Source organism: Myxocyprinus asiaticus, chromosome 27, assembly GCF_019703515.2.
Source record: "Myxocyprinus asiaticus isolate MX2 ecotype Aquarium Trade chromosome 27, UBuf_Myxa_2, whole genome shotgun sequence".
NCBI lineage: Eukaryota > Metazoa > Chordata > Actinopteri > Cypriniformes > Catostomidae > Myxocyprinus > Myxocyprinus asiaticus.
The window spans coordinates 30,466,963-30,493,019 of NC_059370.1; the positions used below are offsets into that span (position 1 = coordinate 30,466,963).

At 37.8% G+C, this 26,057-nt stretch overlaps 1 protein-coding gene across 1 annotated transcript in view; it reads right to left on the bottom strand.

Moving 5' to 3' along the window:
- Positions 1-26,057, bottom strand: part of LOC127418193 (teneurin-2-like) — a 341,320-nt gene that overhangs the window by 110,844 nt on the left and 204,419 nt on the right. Inside the window, exon 3 of the mRNA XM_051658641.1 lies at positions 2,111-2,320. Within this exon, the coding sequence (XP_051514601.1) occupies positions 2,111-2,320 (210 nt within the window). The remainder of the gene's footprint in view (positions 1-2,110; positions 2,321-26,057) is intronic.

Consider the following 26,057-nt stretch of genomic DNA (forward strand, 5'->3'; position numbering starts at 1 on the left):
AATGATTGATGTTGCTGCACCAAACAGTAAACCAATTAGAGGCATGATGTAATGTCATTTTAAAAGGTTTATAATCGTATTGCTCCTGAACTTGGGCCCCTGATCAGACGTAATAAAGATTTATAGCAGATCAAAGGAGAGGCTAATGCCATTAACAATAGATTATATTCCAGCAGAAATTACATTAACAGCTTTTTATCTTCTTCTCCGCTAAATATATCCCCTGGATTGCAGATTTGGATGCAGGGCAAAGTATGGAGGACTGTGCAGCACACGGAGAGAGCATTAATTACTCTGAATAAGCACAGCTGTACTAGGGCAGCTCAGACACACATTCTGTTCAGTCTGAGCTATGATATTGTGAAGGAATTTCAACACAACCTGTGAAGGTGTAATAAGTCACTATGACATAAATCTTCTGCTTCTGTATTTGTAAACTCCTTGCAGAGAAATGAATGCGGTTTGCAGTTTTCTATGCCTGGAATTTTAAATGAATGTGTCAAGTATAGGAACAGAAATCCATTTGTTGTCACCTTGATCTTTCATAGTCATAAATTGAAAATGTCCCCTATTTTTGGAGACAACTAACACTGTGTCCATTCTAGTACTTGTGATGAATGACAAGTTATAAATCCTACCTCTTTCATGTTAATTTAAATGTGTCCAAACTAGCTGCGACGGCGATGAGAGACAAGGCATTCTGTTATTCATTTGTTTTATATTTTTAGCACTTTACGCTGGGTAGCCCTGCCCACGGTGAAATCTCATTGGTTTACAATTGTATTCTACATAGCTGTATATTAAAAATCATGTATGTGATGCGCTTCAACAAAATGATACTCAAGTCGCGATGGAGCTTTTTCTTTTGGAAAAATGTGAAATTTGGTCAAAAACTTGATTTTTGACTGTTTTGTGTATTCTATTGCTTTGAATAATACAAAGTCTCCGATTTCAAATCATATCAATATTATATTGAAATTAAAATTATAAATGTTTGTTTGTGTTTTTTAGATGCAGTGTGGAGTCGCTTCAGCTGCTGTCAATTTAAATAGTAGCGCTGGATGTAGCACCTTGTCTCTGATCAGAAAGTTAGCTTGAAAAAAATTACTCTAGAGAAGATTACATAGCTAAAATGTTAAATATCACTGTCAGAAATGCAACAACAATGTGGAGTGGATACAACTAATTTCAGAGTATTTTAGCAGAAGGAAATGTGATCTCTGCATGGATGCGCAAACTCCAATAGCTCTGAGGTGTGTGTGCGTGTGTGAGTGAGTGCTTTGTGACCCCACATTGATATTATAATAGATACTGTAAATATAAATTAAATATGTTATATTAATATGCACATGTGTGCACTAAACATGCAAGAGCAGTGTACCTGCATTATTTATTTCTTAATAATTTTATATATACTTGAATATATCTCCCAAATATGTCTGAAAATTCTTTGGAATCTTTAGAGACCTTTTTCTCAAAAACGGACAGCCTTCCCTCAAATGATTGTATCTAAACGACAGTTTGGAATAGAAACATAAAAATTATATCATTAGAACGCAGAGACCTTCCTTTTTACTGTAGTCCATAAATCTCAAAATAATGGAGCAGGTCACATATGTTCTGATTGCCCAATTCACGTGTTTTGCATTGCTTTTTTGCTTTCAGAGTTGACAGAAAAAATTACTTGTTGCTGATAACTTTCCGCTTTGTGTCTGGTTAGGACAAGATGTTAGACTCTTCTTTAGTCAATGCAGACAATCTTTTTTTAAAACCATTTTAATAAAGAAATGAATGGGCTTTCAATTAAAAGAGTCAATGGCCTTTTTGACAAAGACACCATCGAATGATTTTTCTCTAGAACGTGCATGTCCATAAGCTAGACCAACCTGCAAAATGTAGTTTCTTTCTGTGTATGATTTTAACTAAAGAAGCTACATTTATTTTATCATACTTATCAGATTTTATTGGTGATATAAAACATTTTTAATTGGAGATTGCAGTTGTTCTCCATTTACTAGACAGAAGATGGTTGCAGAGTGATTGGACAAAGTGAATTAGTTAGATGATGAAGGGGACATCAGCAAATGAGAGATGAGTGGGAGGTGCTTACCAGTGGGGGGCTGGGCCCGGAGCAGGTATGAATTGGGGGAGATTTGGTCCTCTGGGTGGGGCTCCAGCATGGTGTGAGAGGAGCTGCTGTCCAGCAAGGGCATCTGACACTCCCTTATGTTAGGTGGGGCTGGATGGAGGGGGACGGGAGGAGGAGAAGGTGCAGGGGGCAGTAGGCTGGAGGAGGCAGTTGAGGGAGGGAGGGGACGACCTGAGGAATGGACAAATAAAAGGAGGAGACAAACTTGTTATGATCATGTGACATGACAAATGGGCACATTTGTACTTTAACATACTGTGCATACCTTATGTCATCACAACATACTAATATGTGACACACATGCAACATGATGTCAGCTTTTATTTCTTCCATCACATTCTCAGTGGGTCAGAGGTTTACATACACTTTGTTAGTATAGTAGAATTGCCTTTAAATTGTTTAACTTGGGTCAAACATTTTGGGCAGCCTTCCACAAGCTTCTCACAATAAGTTGCTGGTATTTTGGCCCATTTCTCCTGACAGAACTGGTGTAACCGAGTCAGGTTTGTAGGCCACCTTGCTCGCACACGCTTATCCAGTTCTGCCCACAAATTCAGATTGAGGTCAGGGCTTTGTGATGGCCACTCCAATACCTTGCCTTTGTTGTCCTTAAGCCATTTTGCCACAGCATTGGAGGTATGCTTGGAGTCATTGTCCTTATGGAAGGCCCATTTGGGACCGAGCTTTACTTCACGGCTGATGTCTTGAGATGTGGCTTCAATATATCCACATAATTTTCCTTCCTCATGATGCATCTATTTTGTGAAGTGCATCAGTTACTCCTGCAGCAAAATACCCCCACAACATGATGCTGCCACCTCCATGCTTCACAGTTGGGATGGTGTTATTTGGCTTGCAAATAACAAATTTTTCCTCCAAACATAATGATGGTCATTATGGCCAACGAGCCAATGCCCACGCCTGCCATGGTCAACGAGCCAAATCCCACGCCTGCCACAGTCAAAGAGCCAGTGTTGCAAGCCTGGTCAAAGAGCCAGTGTAGATGTCCAAAACTATAATAGTTTGCTAATATTAAATCTATGGAGTGGTTAAAAAATTAGTTTCTAATTTTTAATGACTTTTAATATGACTTCAACCTAAGTGAATGTAAACTTCTGACTTCAATTGTGTGTATATATATATATATATATATATATATATATATATATATATATATATATATATATATATATATATATATTATCTGCATATTTAGCACATAAATTATGTGTGCGATCATGAGCACACACAACACACAAAATACTTTAAGTCATTGTAGTGGTCCCCTGTGTTGGGAGTGCAATATGTTGCTTTAAAGGCCAGTTCTAATAAAATGAGATGTTTCTCAAAAAACGTAAGCTGTAAGCTTGTAAAGAAAATTTAGAAAAAAAAACAAATTGTGTGTGCTCATGATCGCATGCATAATTTATGTGCTAAATATGCAGATAACACCTGGTTATACATAATTTCAGTAGAAAATGACAACACGCTCACAGTGCATTGATAATACATTGACAAAAGTACAGAGACAGAAGTAAATACTTGGTGTTAGTGCAAGTGTGTGTACAGTATGTGTATATGAGTTATGGAGTGCCAGGGCTGCAGAATGGCTTTGTTTGTACACAGGAAGTGTTGCTCACAGCATTTTTGTCCTGTAAACCTCCACGCTATGGGAGCTTTACATGAGTACATTCACAAACAGACACACTCTCACTTCATCACCATAATACAGATGTTTTGGATGCGATTTTCCAACAGGATCTCATAATAAAACAATATACATGCGGTATGACAATAAGGAGCCTGCAGTTATGAACTGCATGCAATTTTTCCATCTGAGGAAAAGCAAAAGGGAGGATGAGGCAAGTCATTATGTTTAAATGCATCTGAGTTCCTGAGTAATTGCCATGGCAGTTTTTAAAGGACTGTGTGTAGTCAATCCTCATAAAGGCAGAGGAATTAAGAGGCTATTACCTGCCTTAATTACTCCAGGAAAGACAGCAGGGAAAACACGGCACCCGCTATAATTTTGCTGCAATGTGATTGGCCCCAGACTCACAAGCACTGCTCTTTTAAAATTCAAATCACTAAAATGGAAACAACAGTGTACTGACCATCATTTTAATTGGGATCAAATGAAGACTGTGCAATTTCTATCTTTCAAGAGTTCCTTCAGTTTCAAAAAGCTGCTTGGGCACACAGAGATAATCACACACAAACACACAGTGCACGCTTTTATCTTCCTTTCAACCCCTGACTGCCTGTTAGCAGGAATGGAGAAACAGAAAGAGAGGTTGAAGGAGAGCTTTTGTACAAAGACCTTAAATGCAAAAAGTATTTTGAGCACATCTGAGTCAATTCCCCAACTCACACAAACACATTCGCCCTCCCTCTATCTATGACTCTTTGTCAGTACATGGTCATTCAGGGACATTGAGTATGTGTTGAGTCGAGGCTGCTGTGCCTTTTTTTTTTTTTTTTTATTATTGATCCAATGCAGCGCTGCCCTGCATCACAAACACCAAACTTCAAACACCAAGGTTGTGTGCCATTCATAACAGACATAAGAATTCTTTTCAAATTTGAATTTAATTTCTGAATTTGAATTGAATTTGAATTGTGGTAGCAAACAGGATGCATAATAGTATTATTAGAATTAGAGTGAAATGAAATTCAAAGAAATACAGATGACTGCTTTGAGAGTAGTTTTTATTAATACATACATTTTTCATTATGTAACCACAAACATGTTATCATTCAAAATATGGGTTATTTTTATAATCAATATTTGAAATGTCACCGCTATAAATTTGTATTTCAATTACACACAGTGTATTATATTGTGATGAGGAGGAGTGCGGGGCCAGGCCGTGAGGACACATGGCCAGCCCTGAATCGGGCTGATCAGCCGGGAGGGGGATAAAAATGAGCCGGATGTGCCAGTTTGAGAGAGAGAGACAGAGACATAAGCGGCCGCGTTGCATGTGTGTCTGTGTTTGTGCTTTATGTTTTAAGTTTGAGTTTTGACATTAAACTTACATTTACTGTTCAGCCAGTTCCCGCCTCCTCCTTGCCCATCTTTACTGTTACATACATATAAAAATGTATTGTCCTTTACAGCATCTACCCTCCATAGCTAGAGAAAATCAGTATTTTTCCCTTTCGTTTGCTTCAGTTTTCCTGTGGTTTACCTCATGATCTGTGTATGAGTGATGTATATTGTGTATTAAACAAATATAGCGGGGCAACTGGACTGCTTGTTAATCAGACCCCAGGCACACAGGGCAAAGTCCCGTAAAAAAGTAAATGAAAATGAGGGAAGAAGGATATGTTTACTGTAAGCATTTCATAAAGCTCTTCTATGGCATCTGCATCTGAGAAAGGGCCAATAGGAAGAGAGAAAAAGCGAGCAAGAGGGAAAGATCAAAAGTAAGACAGGGATCTTCACTAATGCACAGAAGAGATGAATACACACTCTAAAAAAGCTTAGCTAATATGCAGATGAAAGAGCGAGAAGTTAAGTGTGGTGGTGACTGATTAGCTTGACTTCTAAAGAGATGAACAAAGAATAAAGATATAAAAAATAAGCAGAGAGATGCATATGAGTACCGGAGAACAGAGTAGAGCGGCAGTAATTCTGGGAAGTTTAAGAAATCTTTATAAGTTTTAACTCCTTCATGTCATAGCAATGTCTTGCATATGCAACTTGTAGCTTATATTCTTTCCTTGGTGAAGAGGTATTTTTCTCAGAACAGAATATATATATATATATATATATATATATATATATATATATATATCATTTTAACAAGCACATAGTGTTCACTCACAAAACCATGACATCATTTTCAATGGACCATTGCCTCAATAATGAGAGTATTTATGGCACTGGACACTAGAAGAATGCATGTGTTCGTGTGTGTGTGTGTATCCCTATGTGTGTATTGGGGGTTATTACATTTTTTAATCACTTTAATTACAAAAAAAGGGGAAAAAATTGCATTAGGTGGCCAAAAGCAATTATAGGAAACTTAATCTCCTTTGCAATTAGGCTCAGGGGCATTTTTAACTATTGTAATTTATTTCTGTTACATTTCTAAAAAGGTCAGAATAAATTGTATTGTGTTATTAGAACGAAGGCTTGTTAGAAGGGGGTTGGGGGGTGGGGGGGGGGGTGGTTGGCTAGTTTGGCTCTGTTGGACTAGAATGCTTGACCTATCCCTGATTTGACCTTGAATGTCTGATTGGATCATGACACTCCTGAGTGTGTGTAAGTCTCCTATACCAGTTTAAAGTTCATCTGTCAGTAAGACATTCATAAATTGTTTTGCTGAAGAGTGTGAAAACATCACTCTTTTGGTTTAAGCAGCCTGATGGCCTCAACCAATGGTGTGAGGCACGACTCTCTGATGTCTGAACAATATAGTGCAACAATGTCTACCCACTCTTTCATCCGTCTTGGTTCCAGAACTATTTTTTCCATTCATTTATTCTATACGGATGTCATAAAATCCTTCATAAAAGAGTTTAAATTAATCAAACCAACCAGCTCCGAAATGAAGTGTACCATTACAAACTTTGATTTGAAGCATAAAACTATTTGAAAATTTGAAAAATAAACAAAGGTACAAGACTGTATTCTTAACATCTTTTAAGAGGGCATGAACTACAATCCCATAAAGCATTAATTTCTAAGGGATGAGTTGATAAACCCCAATGAGCAGCAACTGTTTGTTTCTCAATGACAAGAAACCACATGTCTGGCCTTCCATAGCTAAAAAGTGTTGTCAGCAGCACTTTAGGTTAAGTCATTCATGAGCTAGCATTTCTCCACCACGGTTGGGCTTCTCTCCATTTTGGCAAAATTTGATTTGAGAAAGTTACCATCCATGGACAGACTACACAAAAGTGCTTCATGACGCTTGATTTCACACGGCACATAATTCATAAAGTTTAAGTCTGTCTGGTGACTTGTTTTTTGATTGCTGCTGACTCTAATTTCCTTCATTTGTTGGAGCCTCTGGGTAAGAGCACTTGTGAAATTACATTATGTAATGCAATATTATTATGAGTAAATCATTTCGGTGCATTCCCAGATTATGGGATTGAAGTAGACTGTGGCAATTCTGTCAACACACTCAGAAACTCTTTCAAACACTCTCATGGATGTGACCAAATACAGCGACCTGGGTCTAGCTTGCACAAGGGGCGCGGCACAATATCTCTCCGCCCATCTGGCCGGTGAAGAGATGGCGAGCCAGAGAGGCCAAAAAGCTCAGGCAGAGACAGCTGGAGCACAGTCAGATGGAAAGTGACAAATTACCACCCTAATGAGAGCCATTCATCATTTCTCCCCTTACTCTCTCTCTCTCTCTCTCCCTTTATTTTCATCAACAATGCACCTACACCTTTAGTTCAACACCTGCATCCAACCATGGTGAAGAAAAGAAAAAGGAGGAAAAAGAGGCGGAGCAGACTCCAGAAAATGAGAAACACATGCACACAGGTATGTGAGAGAAAATGAGGAGAAGAGAGGGAAGTAGGATGAATACAAAATACTCCGGATCTATAATTTAAACACATGGTAATGTATAGGAAATGTAACAGGAAGTTAAGAGACAGTGACATCATTAGTCACCAGTGTCACAGTCTCACTTAGCCAGGCCTTTGACTAAAGCCTTTCCTGGACGAAAACTGCCCATTTAAACAGAAAGAAATTGTCTGACCGACAGAGTATAAAACAATCAATCAATAACTGTTTATATATATATATATATATATATATATATATATATATATATATATATATATATATATATATATACAGGTGCATCTCAATAAATTAGAATGTCGTGGAAAAGTTCATTTATTTCAGTAATTCAACTCAAATTGTGAAACTCGTGTATTAAATAAATTCAATGCACATAGACTGAAGTAGTTTAAGTCTTTGGTTCTTTTAATTGTGATGATTTTGGCTCACATTTAACAAAAACCCACCAATTCACTATCTCAAAAAATTAGAATATGGTGACATGCCAATCAGCTAATCAAATCAAAACACCTGCAAAGGTTTCCTGAGCCTTCAAAATGGTCTCTCAGTTTGGTTCACTAGGCTACACAATCATGGGGAAGACTGCTGATCTGACAGTTGTCCAGAAGACAATCATTGACACCCTTCACAAGGAGGGTAAGCCACAAACATTCATTGCCAAAGAAGCTGGCTGTTCACAGAGTGCTGTATCCAAGCATGTTAACAGAAAGTTGAGTGGAAGGAAAAAGTGTGGAAGAAAAAGATGCACAACCGAGAGAACCGCAGCCTTATGAGGATTGTCAAGCAAAATCGATTCAAGAATTTGGGTGAACTTCACAAGGAATGGACTGAGGCTGGGGTCAAGGCATCAAGAGCCACCACACACAGACGTGTCAAGGAATTTGGCTACAGTTGTCATATTCCTCTTGTTAAGCCACTCCTGAACCACAGACAACGTCAGAGGCGTCTTACCTGGGCTAAGGAGAAGAAGAACTGGACTGTTGCCCAGTGGTCCAAAGTCCTCTTTTCAGATGAGAGCAAGTTTTGTATTTCATTTGGAAACCAAGGTCCTAGAGTCTGGAGGAAGGGTGGAGAAGCTCATAGCCCAAGTTGCTTGAAGTCCAGTGTTAAGTTTCCACAGTCTGTGATGATTTGGGGTGCAATGTCATCTGCTGGTGTTGGTCCATTGTGTTTTTTGAAAACCAAAGTCACTGCACCTGTTTACCAAGACATTTTGGAGCACTTCATGCTTCCTTCTGCTGACCAGCTTTTTAAAGATGCTGATTTCATTTTCCAGCAGGATTTGGCACCTGCCCACACTGCCAAAAGCACCAAAAGTTGGTTAAATGACCATGGTGTTGGTGTGCTTGACTGGCCAGCAAACTCACCAGACCTGAACCACTATGGGGTATTGTCAAGAGGAAAATGAGAAACAAGAGACCAAAAAATGCAGATGAGCTGAAGGCCACTGTCAAAGAAACCTGGGCTTCCATACCACCTCAGCAGTGCCACAAACTGATCACCTCCATGCCACGCCGAATTGAGGCAGTAATTAAAGCAAAAGGAGCCCCTACCAAGTATTGAGTACATATACAGTAAATGAACATACTTTCCAGAAGGCCAACAACTCACTAAAAAATTTTTTTTTATTGGTCTTATGATGTATTCTAATTTGTTGAGATAGTGAATTGGTGGGTTTTTGTTAAATGTGAGCCAAAATCATCACAATTAAAAGAACCAAAGACTTAAACTACTTCAGTCTGTGTGCATTGAATTTATTTAATACACGAGTTTCACAATTTGAGTTGAATTACTGAAATAAATGAACTTTTCCACAACATTCTAATTTATTGAGATGCACCTGTATATATATACGTATATATACAGTATTGAAGCAGTTCCCATCTATGCTGGGCACTTATTGGCTGCTTTTCTTTATTATTCGGTCATAAGTCATTCATTTCAAAAACGTATTTTGTTTATTTTTTTAAAAATAAAGGTGTAGTTGTGTAATGAAATAAATTAATATGTTGGCACAATTATATTTTTGTCTACAAAACTAATTTCAAACATTTAAGCAAATGCTTTCAGATCAAAAGGTTTTTAAGATCATTATACAAATTTCAGTCAAGTGACCCAAAACTTTTGATCGGCAGTGTGTGTGTATATATATATATCATACAGTGTTTGTGTGTGTTTCTGTTTGTTGTTATCAAGATAAGTTCCTACTATGTGCTCAAAACCAGTGATTCCTCAAGAGTCCTTGCTATATCAGTGAGAAAATGGAGCCAAATTCAGGCATCCAGACAATCTGCCTTGAACATACACTGGGAGAGGCAGAAAGGAGACCGCCATCTTAGCAGCAGTGGACATAAGATGGCCTCCTGCCCTGGATCATGCCAGAGATGCACAGGCATGACATCAGTAGTCACAGCCTCAGACGGCACCCAGTCCTTCGTTGATCATCTGAAGCAAACTGCACACAAAACTGAAAAGCACTTTCTAGATCTGGCAAGCTCTAGACCCTAGATTGGCTGACTCTACTCAACTTTTGGGGGTAAGGGCACACAGGGTTTTTTAAAAGTCCACCTGAAAACAAACTTGTGTTTGATGGCAGTCTCCTTTCTGCCTCTCCCAGTGTATGTTCAAGGCAGATTGTCTGAATGCCTGCATTTGGCTCCATTTTCTCATTCTGATTTTGCATCATGTCAAACAAACTGACAGGATCCTAATCTTTACAACCACTAAGCTCAATCGGGCCTGTCAAAACACTAACGCCCATTTTACACAATCAGCCAATGCTAATGACAGAGCAGTGAGCTTGATAATCACACACACACACACACACACACACACACACACACACACACACACAAACGAGTACACAAACGAGTACACAATTGGTCCCTTGATCCTCATTCACTCAGCTGCCAGTATCCAAACATGATGGGAAAGAATAAAACATTTTCACAATTAGCAAAGTTAGCATTTCTCAACTTAAAAGCTGCCTTAAATCATTTATGTGTCTCCCCTCAAAAGCCCTTTGATGTTTTACTTCAAGTATATATTCTCCCCTAGTTTAGAGCTCTTTTATAATCCTGTTTTTTTTTTTTTTTTAAGGCTCAATAATGACTTCAGGAAATGTGCAAGCCAAATTCTTCAGTGTAAACAGTGCATTGCACAGACACACCAGCATGCCTGGCTGCTCTGCACTTTCAATGGAGGATGAACAAGAGGACTAAACTTTAATTTAATTTGGTGAGTCCAGGCGTGTCGATGACCACTGCAGCATCTCTTTTGTTGTTCTGCTTCTCAACGCATGTCTCATTGGGCTTTGTGTCCATCATGGTCGATGTGAGGACCATCAGAGTGCCTGTCAGCCTGAGAGGCTTTTAGTTTTTTATTTTCACTGCGTGAAAGCTGGTCCTTAAAGGAATAGTACACCCAAAAATGATAATTTACTCACCCTCATGTTGCTCCAAACCCAAATGACTTTGGTACAAAATGAGGGTAATTTGAAAACTATCCCTTTAAGAGACCTTCCATTTAAATTCCATTTTATTTGCATGTGAGTGGCTGCAATTAGTCATGCAGTAATGCATTCAGTTAAAGGATATCCCAGATGCATGCATTTATGCTTAAATACATTTCTCTGTGTTTGCTTTTTTCAAAATGTCAGCATCCTAAATGCTCTATAATGGTAGCAATTCATCATCTATTCAATGTTATGCTTATTTACTGTTTTGGTTGCGAACTGCAGCGCTCTATGCAGGACACTACATTTTGATTCATGATCACTGATTCAAACAAACATGTCCTCCAGCAATCGCAGGTGTCAGCACGTCCTGCTCTGCAAGCTGATGATGATACGACCAAGTGTGTTAAGGAGAAAATCAGGATTCAAGTGCAGCCACACACACACTCACTCACTCACACTCTCGAACACACTCACACAGCTCATTGACAATTATGCTCAGGCCTTCATCGGCTCCTTGCACGTTATTTCCATTTAAATTACATGCATATTGTCTCTGTGGATTGATGACACTGTTATGGATTCCACACGCTTCCTTTATGGAAGATAGAAAGAATAAATAACATCCATTACCCATCAGCCCCACCTGTGAGGTCACAGATACTCTCATAAAAGTACTGGTACAACCTCCAAAATTTTTTAAAGGGATACGTTCACATAAAACTGAAAATCATATTATTTATTCATTCTAATGTTGTTTAAGGCCATATGACTTTCTTTCTTATGCAGAACACAAAAGGAGATTTTTAAATGAATATTCCTGTCCATTTCAGTGCAACAGAAATTGACAGTGACTCACTTTAAAGATTATAAAAGGACCGAAAAGTATCATAAAAGTTGTCCATGTGGATTGTCCATGTGGATTTTCCAAGACTTCTGAAGGCAAACCATAGCTTTTGGTGAGAAACAACCCGAAATGTAAGTTAGTTTACAGTAAAAAAAACAAAAAAAAGTCTTGACATCTGTTCATGAGCTCAAGAGAGCTTGTACACGTGGCACTCACTGTTTTAGCACTAAAATGAGGGTGAGCACATCCTGACAGAATGTTAATTTTTGGGTGAAATATTCCTTTAACTGGCCCAATGTTACATGGCCTTGCAGAACATTGCATCATTAATGATTTTAGCAAAAATATAAAATAAACAGGAGAGCCATATGTGTCCTTGTTCAGCATAATCAAGGTCCTCAAATTCAGATGTTCACTCCTCTTAAGTCTTTTGATCAATTCTCAAACACATCATAATACTCGACAAAACCACAAGTTTAGTTTGTTGAATTTACTTTATGATCTGTCGGCTTATGTCAGCTATGTTAAAGCAGCCAAGAAGCACAAATTGCTGAATGCCATTTTATACAAGATAGATTTGCTATAAACCTAGCCGAACACACCAGTACTTGTCACCTCATTCCCTGCACAAGTCCTAAAATATTAATATAAAGCTTTTTTGCCAGCCACACATATCCCTAAGCTGCAGTATGGTACACTTGACTATTTATAAGGCTAGACAAAAAAGCTTTTAAACACTACATTAAAAAGTAATATCAACTCTGACATTGTGAGGACATGGCGTCAACCTCGTTTGCCCACGGAAAATAAACTTTTGCGCTGACACGCACTCTACCATTTCGATTAAGGTAGTTCACAGGACAATGAGCTGGCACATTCACAGATCCTTAGATCAGAACTGAAGACTAGAGTCAGTGAAATAAAGGTGGTGACATCATAAAGCTGCAACCTCAGCATGGGCGACTGCAGAAGTGATGTCACTGCCTCCTAGAGCTGAGCCCTTGTCACGGTTCTCTTTTTGTTCTTGCTTAGGAAGAACTTTGTACCTGTTACTGTTGATTGCAGAGCTCTGCTTTAAATCAAAAGCTGTGCCGGTCCACTGTTCTTAACACTCCTTAGGGGTCGTTCACACTGGATGCATTTTACATCCATTATTTTTCAATGTAAACATGCGCTAGATAGTCATCTTTGACTGTCAGGCTGCTTTCTCAACATTTCATGTCACGAGTGCAGCATTTTCAAGGCAGCATGTAAAGTTAAAAGAACTTTTAAAAGTTAAAATAAAAAAAAAAATAAAAAAAATAAAAAAATTATAATAAAAAATGCATCTCTAGAAACCTGCATTCTGTTTCATTCATTGCACTGTCTACTTATTTCCATAAGAAAGTGTCCGTGCTTGTAAGGTAGGGAAAAATAATAGCATTAAAGTTTTAGGTAATCTGCCTATGATATGGTTCTTGCAGTTCTTAACCAATCACAACACACCAAATTAAATATGTGAAAGTGAAAATGAAATTTTAAAAGCTATGTTGGTGGGGAAGACATTCACTGAATAATAACTTAAATTTCAGTCTGTTCCTCACACAAAGCTACTGTGTGGCTTCAGAAGACTTGGAATAAGTTATACTTTTATGGTGCTTTTTTGTCTTTTGGAGCTTACAGTAACTGCTCTTGGTCACTGTATGCTTTCATTTTATGGAAATAGCAGCTTTCCTTTAGTGTTTTACAGAATAAAAGAAAGTCATATGGGTTTGGAGTGACATGAGGGTGAGTGAATGATGACAGAATGTTCCTTTCTGGGTGAACTATTCCTTTACATTTCTTTAAAAAGTTAAAAAGCAAAAATACAAAAGCACATCAATGGCTGAAATTATCTCCAAAAAGTACTGTATAAATGGAGTCTATATGGTAAGTGGTTGGATCTGAAATGTGTAAGATAAAGAAGAATCAAAAGTAATTTCAAGGGGGATTTTTACACTAGATGTTACGATCTCTCAAAATCAAAAGCTCTGAGTGAGTGAACCAGGCAAATGGAAAGGGTTGAGAGGTGGCAGTTAAGAATGACCCTGCGTTCAGTCTTTCCTTCAAACTATCTTCACCAAATCAAGCAACAGTTTATCTCTATTAGACACAACAGACCCAGGCAAGGGGAATATCATTGTGTATTTGTGAGCAGCACATGCCTAACAGTCCAACAAGCCTTATGAACTCAACTTCCACACTTACAAGCAGCAGAATTAAGCTATCACTGCCAGTAATAAAAACTAAAAGGTGAAAAACAACACAGGCACAGGAAGCACCAGCATACCATTCACCTCACTCAGATCAGCTGTTCGGTGTGACAGTATATATAAATAGTTAATTATATTCCATCCAACTCTCTTTGATGTCAGTGACTCTGGTGGAGGCAAATCTACTTTTAGCACAGGAATAAAGGGCAATTTCTTTCTTTCCCATTCTCTCCTCCCCCCACCTCCAAACCGTCTCCTCCGCTTATCTATAACTCTACCTCCTCAATTGTTCGGTTTTTAGAAACCTCTCACCAGTCGTGAAGATCAAAGCGTGCTGGTTAAAAAAAAAAAAAAAATGTCTACTCAGAATAACAGCCTCCCTCCTAAAACACTTTGCCACTAAATCACAAGCATCATCTTTTCCTTGTTTGTTTGTCTTTTTGGACTGTATGCATGTGATCACACATCTGTTTTCTCATCCTTTCATTCCTTTTCTCACTCATATTTCACTCTTTTTTTCTCCATACTTGTGAAGTGTTTTCTCTCATATTCCTCCCCCCAACTTTATTAGCACAGTGTGATAATCTGATATATTAATAATCTGAATTGATGGCTTTGATGTGCAGTTGAATTTAGTCACAGACACTGTGAATTGGTATGTTTAAGAACACAGTTTCCAGATATTCAAGAGCTGACTTCCTGATGGAAAACATATTTCTATGGCAGAGAAAAGTAGTGCATACTGTCTTTTACACCCGTTTATCATTATAGTTTACATAATAAAAAAATTACCTTGTGAACCTTACACAAATTTACCATAGAGCTACTTAAAGCTACTTAATGTTGAAGTTCATTTAACCCACCCACGGGCCTGACTTCACTTTGCTTTAATGAGTTCACATTTAATATATCCTGTAGTCTGCTGTTCAAATTGTTTAATACATTTGTATACATCTGTATAATTTGTCAACATTATTAACCCTTTTTTTTTGACAACACTACATAGTAAATGTGAAGTAAATGTGAGTGTGTGTGTGTGAGTGTATGGGGGGGATTGGGTAAACAAGTTATGTCTAAAGTTACCACCATAAATACTATGTTGTACTTTATTTTACAGTACGTGTACTTTCAGTATACTTATAGTTACCCAAGAAAGTACTGTGTAATTATTAGGTAAATACATGTACTTAATGTGGTTTAAGATTAGGGTTGGGGTTAGGTTTAGGGTTAGTAACTAGTAAATAATGTAATTGTTGTAATTATATAGTACTTAAATTTTGAAAAGTACTGTAAAATAAAGTGCTACCAATACTATAGTTACTACAGCTATTGTTACAACAATAAACTGCAGTAACTTGATATTATCCAACACTGTAAACAAAAAAGTAATAAAACCATATTACATAAATATTCTAACAGCTTCTTACATTATTTCAGTGAGGTCAAACATTAAGCAGTAAATATGGTATTTTGGTGGAAACTATAGTTACTTTGGTTATTTTTGTTAGAGTATAAATTTAGTTTCTTTTAGGTGTTCACAACAGGTGCAAATGAGAAATATTTCTAGACGTAACAGGGACAGTGTGTGTTTTTCTACCTCATACACACACACACACACACACACACACACACACACACACACACACACACACACACGGAGGCATTGTGGTTACGAGTACCACTATGAGGTAAATTCATCAACCCTTTGCATCAGCTTGCCCTGAGGAGAAAGTGTGTCCCAGTGCTCTGCTTGAGTGTTTGGATAAACCCTAAACACCTGATGCAACACACCTCCTGTCTTACATTACATCACACACACATTGTTTGGATGTGATGATGACATCAGACAAATCAACTTGAAAATTATAAATCGACATAATCTCTCTTTCCATCACACTCATCACTAAATCAGTTAAGATGAAGGAGAGTCTGTGCTTTCTATGCTCAGAGTTGAAAATTAGATTTTTAATTACTGCATAACCTGGGGTTTATTAGCAACATATTAATGTGCGTCATTAACCTAGTGGTAACTAACTCCGTCAGCTCATTAAGTACATGTGATTGGACAGTGAGCACAGGCGAAGCTCAAGCTCTCATCACAACCACCTGTGACAATACCTCACATCCACCAATTAAACAAGTTTGAATATGCACGTTGTTATCTTATGGTCACAGGAGCAAATACACTAGGTTTTGAAGCGAGGTAGAAAAAAAACAAAAAACAAAAAAAACAAAAGAGGATGCTTCCAATAATCATGTCTAATTATGCAGCAGAACATAAGAGAAGTTGTGACGTGTGCAGAAACTGTACAGTGTAGGTGTAATGCTATTTTTTATGCATGTAAATATGTGGTCTGTACATGCTTTTGTAAACACACACTCAAGTTCATGTAAATGCCTATGCACAGACATAGGCATTTACATGAACTTGAGTTACACATTCATGCACAGACACATGCTCTCTTTCAAACACACACACACACACACACACACACACACACACATACACACATACACACACACACACACACACACATAAACACACACACCCTGAACAGATGGCTATGTACATTGAGTAGATAGGGTGCTTAATAAATGCACCTGCACACCTGATCCCTGTACAATTTATCGGGTAATTGTGAACAGCATTTGCTGCAGAATAAATGCGCTAAAATCCATATTTGACCTTGTGGAAACCAAACATGACAAAACAATAACTTAATATTCAATAGTCTTCCTGGGAATAAATTTTCCATCATTCCATAATAACCACAACTACACACTCCACCTAAACAAACCTTTCAGTTCCTTCCTCTGCAACCCCACAATCAATATGCATCATTTAGTATTTCACCAAAGCAAAATCAGTGCCCAAATAAAAATCATCAGTGATGTTATGGAGTAAGATGACATCATACCATCATATCTATAGTAAAGTGTATCTTACCTTCTTCTGTCTCCATACTACAACAGTGAGGTTTATTTCACCAGTCCATGACAGAAGGACAACGTGTCTGTCAGAATGTCTGTCTCATTCATTCATTCATTCATTCACACTATGAAACAAACATACAGTCTCTCTGTAGCTTTCAGTGCTCCACTTCTACTGTCTGTTCACAGAGACTTTAGCTAAGAGTGAGAAGCTGAAGGAACTCCCACTCTCTCTCCCTCCGTCTCTTTACCTCTTCCCCTCCTCTCTCTCGGGTCCAGTTACTGCATGCTGCTGCCATTAGTAAAGGGTCTCTGTAGAACCAGGCAGACGCTTTATATCTGTGTTAGGATGGGGCCAGTAACATTGTGTTTGTGATGACTTGCATGCAGCCCAGGGTTTTTAAAGGACCTTTCTATTCTTTCATGCCTTTTGCATGGCTGTACATCTTACTCATTTTCACATTACTCCATGAATCCCTATGAGAATGGAAGCTGTGAAGACAAGCATCACATTTAGGCCATGGAAGCACTCCCTAATTTAAGATGTTTCAAATGTCAGACACTGTGGGGGGAACAAAAATAAATAAATAAATAAATAAAAAATATGAACATTATTTATTTATTAATACCTTTTAATCTTGTTGCTGCATTTAATTTAATGCACATCAGATCAACATACAGTACGGCAGGCAACACATTCTATCACAAGAAACTATCGAGCCTAAACTTATGAATATTATGTGACAGTGGCGACATTGTTGCAAAATTATATTTCATGGCTCCCCTACACAGATGAGGATTTTAAGGTTAATGCTTGAGTTTTAAATCAACAAAACAGACCTCCCTTTCCTAAACCTTAAACCTAAACCAAGTGACATTAAAATGCAGTTGCTTAAGCAACCACATAATTTTGTGGTGCTTCTAAAACACTTTCAGCTCACGTGACGTCTACTTTGGTACTCGTACAATTGAGCTATTGTGCAATTCCATCACATATGAACAAGCTTCCAAAAGTAGTTGGAAATGTAAATCAAATGCTAACCTCGTGCGACCCCGCGGCCTCATGTGAGGACTCGCTATTTTGGATTCGCTATACGCAATGCATAATTTAAATTCCTTTAAACCCATTGCGTAGTGTTCAGGACACTCTACGGAGTCATTTAAGGGTTAAATTCTGATGCAAAGAGTCACGTGACCAAACACCATGGAGTCGATTTCCGTGAACTGCATCTATGAGTGCAGTGCCAACAAAAGTGCCTCTGGTAAGAAACCTCTTCAAATTTTTTCACTGAAACCTGTTTGGTTGTAAAGAGTAGCATCTCTCATTTCGTTTGATATGCTGCTTTGCATGTTTTGATAATGTTTTTCAGCGTGCCAAAATACAAAAAATTAAGTACGCGGATGAGTGTTGTGGAGCGGTTTTCTGACAGATGTTTCAAAAACGTGTTAATTATTTTGAATAACATTTCACTGTAACAAATCTGTGGGTCATTTTGCTTCATTTTATTATGAATTTTGTTAATTTTATTTTGTTCTTACTGTACAATATGGTTATATTCATTAACATTAGTAAATGCATTCCTATATATTTACTGTGCATTTTTACATTGGGAAAAAATTTATTCATGCAAAAGCTGAATATGGAGTTAGGATGAAAATAAGGTGAACTTTTTCGAACTGTTCTGAGACCAGTGCAGACAGACATCACACTGGAGGTTAAGTCTTTCACTAAATAGGGAGCAAGTGAGAAAGGGTGCATCCTATAACTTTCTATGCAGCTAAGTGCATTCACTCCTAAAATCTGACCAAAAGTTCAGTTTCAGGCTGCAGATAAAGTTTGGACCACTGAACATGTTTGGTAGACATGGGACATTGATAATCAGTACATAGACTCAGAATGTTATAATGCAAAATGTTATTTTAACATGGTTGGCAGTGATTTGATGATGCTGGCCATAACTTTTAATAAGAATGATTAAATCAGCTTTATAGAAAATCAGCTGTAATGTCTATAAAGTCTCCAAAGCATGAATAACCAACACTCCTGGACACATAATGAACTATTTGATGAAAAAAATCTGACTTTCAATAGCTTGGTATTGCTTGAAATTTCACAACTTAGTCCCACTGTCCACATTTTTTTGCTTGTTTATTAAGTGCTTCTCGTAACAAATCAAAAAGGGAAATGGAAAATGCACACAGCAGTCACGAGGGGGTCTCTGGAGGTTAAAATGTTACATCTTACAATTTATATGCTGTAGTAAAATGTTTAGATGTCATAAAATAGCATTGTGTGAGGAACATGCCGAAAAGTTAGTTTATGAACTGATAATGTGCTGTTTTACTTGTGATTTGTATGAAATGTTATAAACATTTTGGCGCCTCTTGTGTTCATTTCACCAGGAAACTGCCATGATATTTACTACAAGCCATGTAAAAATCATTTTGCAAAAATGTAGGAAAGCTGAACGCATTGAAGCTGTATGGCCAGTAGGGTCATCATTGCCCTACCTAATTTGTGATGTGTAAAATATCAGTCACTGTGTGGAGAAAAAAAAAAAAAAAAAGTGTTTGTTCTCTAAATGTTGTTGTTTCAACTTAAAAATTGTAATTGAATTGACTAAAATTTATGTCATACAATAACAGCTTAAATAATGAAGATCATAACTGATTCTAGGTCAATCATTAAACAAACATATACCATGGTCTGTTCTAATACTCTGATTGGCTGGAATGCATGCTGTTCAAACCGTTGAATGCACAGGTAGTTCCGGTCAGTTTTAATCACTGTTTGATATTAATGCGCTGTTTGTAACCATAACAACATAACATTACAGAGCAAGCAGACTGAACAATCCACCTTTTTCCTGGGGGTCTTACTGGGGAAACTAATGTGGGTGGGACTTCCGCTGGAAGTCGTTCTACAGCATTCCCTAACTCTGGCTGCTGTCATTTTAAGACCCTGTTTACAGCTGGTAATAAGACATGATTCGGATGATCCGATCGCAGAGGTCAGCACTAAATATAGTTGTAAATGGGGTGTAAAATGTTTTGTGATTGGATCACAAAAAATACATACAGAGGTAGTCAAAACCACATCACATTTGAGGTTTAAACGGCGTCCTGATGCGTCCCGGACAGCAGCAAAGCACCACCTCTCACCAGTCAGTCACCTCCGAACAAATGTTAAACTTACGTGCGGATAGAAAAGGAGATAACTTCACAGCTCTTCCTAAGTGTGTCTGTCTGATTTGAACATGCAGGGTGACAAAATGACAAGCACACACATCATTTTACTCTAAATGTTGCATTTGTGCATAGATAAAATCTCAACTGCATCTGGGAGAAACAGCGTGCCAGTTTTGTTTGCGCTTTCTTGTCTTTATGACTTTTTTGCAGTTTATTATCATTCAGTAACACACTGATATAGTGATTGATGTATGTCCATACAAAATCATACATGCTCTCCTCAAAATCCCAAGACTACAACGAAAGAATGAATGGACGTATGCTGCAAAAACAACTGTGTTAACTTGACAAAGGAAGTAACGCCCATATTTCTCACTATGCATCACGGGATGTAGGAAAATGTTGGATTGCAATTGAAAACATTTCCTAACCACTTTCATCAGCATAGCTAATATAATGGAATTCAGCTTGTTTTGCATGGAGGGTGATAGATTGAAATCAGGACCTATTAAATGCGTCTTTCGCTGTCCAGCAAGGCGATGCAAGATTATTTAAACCGTAATGTGATTTTGTATGTTTCTGTGCTGAAGTGCCACCTATAGCCCCCCACGCTCTCACATCTCTGACTCAAATGCTGAAGGAGAAGTGCTGTTGTTTACAAAACACAGGTGAATGTGCTTTTGCAGTGAAACGCTACCATGCAGGGGCAAATTGCGATTTCATTAATTCAGTCAATCGTGCAGCCTTGTTGGATACCATACCGATGTCTCACAGGTCCAAATCTGCAGGTTCCAAAGAGTGTTTTGAATGGGTTTCCCCTTATTATACAGTAAGTGCTACTTTTACTGTCACTGCCACATTTAGAATGTTGGTTTTTCCACATTAATATAAAAATGACAATGAATAAAAATAAAATAATACATTTTCTCTGGAGTGCCAACCCCTCTACATTCTGTGGATATTATTATTTCTGGATTGTGCATTTAAATTCACAGTTTTGACCAAGTGTGTGGTCGCACTGTTTCTCTCCATTTGATTTAGAACAGGCAGAGCTGCAGATCTAGTGGCTTATAGATAAAATTAACTGTTATTTTTTTAATCTTCCTGTCAAAATTTGGCTGCAATAAATATATTACAGCTGTAACTAATCAATTCTGGTAAGTGACCATGTTGTAAGCAGGATAATCCACGGCTAAGTGTACGTTAAAGAATTTTAAATCGCTTCGCGTCGGGTGGTTCTTCGCCTCCACGTCGAGCAGTTAAAATGAACACACACCTAGCTGTGGATTATCCCTTACTTATTTCTAATAATTAAATAATTCAAGCGCAAGACATTGTGTGTATTCCACATAGCCTCAATTTTGTATTCAATAGTTTGAGTTTTTGAATGCTTAAAATCTTAATCTATGGATTTTTAAGAAAAAATAAGTTCAAGGAATTTAGATATTTGAGCACAAAACTTGACATTTCAAGTAATGCTTAAATGAGACAACCTGATTTTTCCAGTAATGACAACATTAGTGTTTACAGTGTATATTAACAATTTTGTATGAGACCAGCTACCTTTGCTTTCCATTAAAGGATTGGTTATTTACATCATGTGACACAAATTATTTCAAAGTCGATGCATGCTCTCTCTAGAAGCTGATTGGATTACCTTAAATAGGACATATATTAACTAGATAATGTGTTCATAATAAAGGAGGCAATCTCTGTTTTGTTGGGGATACAATTATTTTTGGAATAAACTAGTTACTGTTGTTGCTGTGTTTTAATTGAGGCACAAGATACTGGCGATGTTACACATTGAAACTCTCAGCTGCTCTTTATCATGGAAAGCTAACATAGAACTTTAATTCACATAGAGCAATACTTTTAGTGAGAGACAATACAAATTTAGGTGGCTTACAATGTATTTTACGAACACTAAGACAAGTGATGGTGTTGCGTCAGAATTATTTCTTGTCATCATTCTCAGCCTGACCTATTTGAAATGCTTTTGGCCGCCCATGATCACATTCACACTTGACTATGACCTAATGTAACAGGCTCGGCTACAAAAGCACTTAAGAGAACTTCACTTTAATACACACGAGGTATAGCCCCATACATTAAACAGAGTGCTGTAAATGAGTGTGAGGGCCACGTGAAGGCGAGACAGCTCTGTATACTCTTTAATCTTTGTTTCTTCAACCAAGGAATGTCTTTGTGATGTGATTCATCACCAAAGATCTTCAGGTTTATTCTGCATCATACCAACTCTAAGGAGAGTCACGGTATCAGAGGTATTTATTTTTTTTTTTTAAAACAACTTGCATGTATGCACTCAATTACTATAAATGCTGATATTCAGCAAGGAAGGGCATAGGAAAGAGGCAGGAGGTGAGAAGAAAGAGAGCTGAATGACAGGAACTTGACATATTTCCAGGACATGCCAAACATCTCGCCCCGTGACTCTGCATCCTTCATTGTGTGTAAGTGTGTGTTTGGGCATGCGGGTGTGTACTTAAAAGTGTGTATGGTGGTGGGGGGTGGGCGGGGGTCCATCTACCTTCATTAGGTTGATCTCTTTTGCTCCTTTTTTCCACTTCTTTCCGTTTTGTCCTCCTGCCTGTGCTTAATTTTTCAATGTACATCTCAGAGCTTATGTATGGCCCTATATGAGAGAACAAGAAACCTTCCCAGTGTGTGCAGTGAGCCAAAAGTTGTTTCAAGCTTAATCAACAAAGGGACTAAAACTGTACACTTCACTGCCTCCTCTTCCACCTCAACCCCCTCTGCTCTCATCTTCTCCTTCCAGTACCAGAATTCCAGAACCCAGCTGGAGGAAACATAGAAAAATGTGTCCAATTATGATACAGATGCCCAAACTCTGCAAATTAGCACTAATTCAGTGACAAATGGATTCTTCTTTGAATAGTCCTCAAATATAGCTCAGCTGTATTTACCAGAGCAATATGCTGATTGCCTTAAAGCGGCTTATAATGAAACAACAAGCTGCATCTCTTTACAGCAAAGCCAGCTCAGACCAACCCTGCTTCATTCAGCTGTTCTGAAACATCACAAATCCAAACTAGGAAAACAGACCCCGTTTCCACAGTTCTGCCACCAGAGCAGAGAAAAAAGATCCGTGAGAGAAAGAATGATAAGTATAGGCAGATATCCGATAGGAATAAAAGACAGGAAGACAGGTGGACAAAGAGAGCGAGATGAAAGAAATCAGAGGTGTTTTGGGACATTTAACAAAGCTATGAATAGAATCATTTCCAGATTCCCATCTGCAGAGAGCGCAACTCGGTTTCTCTCGTTGGCATCGGATTTAATTGCGAGTGACAGATAGCGGTCAGGACATCACTGGGATGCATTTCCAGCTCAGCACTGTTAATAGACTTTCATCTGCCCTGGTCCAGCTCAGATAAAGGACATGTCTGTCCCTCATATGTGCTCTAACTCTCCTTAACATCTGTTCACAGGAGGAAATGGATGGGCATTGGAAGAAAACAAAGTTCAATGTTGATAGACAATCACACGGTGAGAGTCAGTGGGAGAGTGGATCGGATGGCGTGATGTGCACACTAATTACTGGCTGACAAAACAGCAAATACAAATAAAGTTGAAATTAAGCTCACTTATTTTTGAGCAAATTAAAAGGTTAGTTCACCCAAAACTGAAAATTGTCTCATCATTTACTCACCCTTATGCCATCCCAGATGTGTATGACTTTCTTTCATCTGCTGAACACAAATGAAAATTTTTGGATGAAATTCTCAGCTCTTTTGGTTCATACAATGCAAGTGAATGGGTGCCAAAATGTTGAAGCTCCAAAAATCACATAAGTCAGCATAAAAGTAAGCCATAAGACTCTTCAGAAGTGATATGATAGGTGTGGGTGAGAATCAGATCACTTTCACATTCTTCTTTTTGTGTTTTTGGTGATTCACATTCTTCATGCATACCACCCCTTACTGGGTGGAGGAGAAGAATTTCAAGCTAAAAATGACTTAAATATTGATCTGTTTCTCACTCACATCTATCATATCGCTTCAGAAAATATGGATTAAAACACTGGAGTCATGTGGATTAATTTTATGATGCCTTTATGTGCTTTTTGGAGCGTCAAAATTTTGACACCCATTCACTTGCATTGTATGGACTAGGGATGTGCCCGAAGCCGAATACCTTATTTGGAAAGGAACGTATTAGGACTTCAAAACGAATAATGGATTAATCCGAATAATATATTTAAAAAAAAAATATTTGTATGACTGATTATCCAAAAAGCACAAGGATAAAGCAACATTTTATATAAACATATCCACAATTACAACAAATTTATGAATCTGTGCAGCCAATATTTCTAAAGTGTAAACCTTATGAATGAAAATGCGCATGTTGTGATTTCAGATCGGATGGGCGCGGTCTTAACTCCATTTGCGGCCTCTCTTAATTGTGTGGGTCTGGAGCTTGTCAAGTGTAACATTAACTAAGATACGACATCATATACACTTTCCACTTCTTGAAATCTCTATCTAAATGTATCACATGATTCACATGTGATTCTCATGTATTTATCCAGCAGCGATCTATCTACAGGAGTCTGCAGTTGCGTGTGTGTTTATTCCATTGTTTTTACTTTGTTGTGGAGTAGTATTCATTGCTAGACTTGTGCTGTTTGTTTACTGTCTTGAACTCACGTCGCTTAAATGTGTTGGTGTGTGTGCTACATTGATTTGACTTGTCCCAGGGTATTCACTGCTAGATTTAGATTTGTTTGTCCAGTGTGTGTAAAACTATCGTTGTTTTTAGTTTGTCTATAAACAGTGCTTCACTTGTTTTAGATTATTATTTATTGCTAAAGTTTAGCATAGTTTGTTTGCAGTGTACTGAAGTCATGTTTGTTCCTACACTTGTAACCTCGCGCGACCCTTAGTTTCGGTTGCCCACATGACTAGCTTTGTTGTGCTAAGTAGCATTAAGGCGTGTCCAGCTTATTTCACTTAATGGCTCCTTAGAAGTGTGTATATATTTGAATTGAATGCTGACGTGGAAGCGGAAGTGGTAGCCCTCGTGTGTAGCCCTCGTGTGAAGACCTACTTGTGTAAATACCAGCGAGTCTACCTGTGCAAGTCCACTGAGCAAGGACACCGACAAGGTGCCACTCACCATAGCACTTAAGTATCGTTTAACTGTATCTATTTTCTTATATTTTCCTTCTACATACTAACATGTCTACTTCACGAATAACATATGCCCTAACATATGTCAGCATTTGACTGATACTAAACAGTACTGATGTTTATTTAGCTATTTATTTTATTTGTATTTATTCTTTATTTTAATGGTCAGGATTTGACTGCTACTAAACAGTACTGATGTTTATTTAGCTATTTATTTTATTTTTATTTATTCTTTATTTTAATGGTCAGCAATTGACTGATACTAAAGAGTACTGATGTTTATTAAGCTATTTATAGTATTTATTTATTCTTTATTTTCTCAGTTCATTTCTAGAATTTGTTGACAATGTATAATAATAATGTCAAATATTCTTTGATAAAAATATTTGTTTAAGAAAGCAGCCTTCTGAGTATCTTTGCATAGACATATTGGTGCAAAATCGGTGAAAAATCCACATAGAAAAGGTCTGTTTTCATTCCAGCTCAAAAAGTAACTATATCGGCCACCATATCGGTAATCTGTGAATT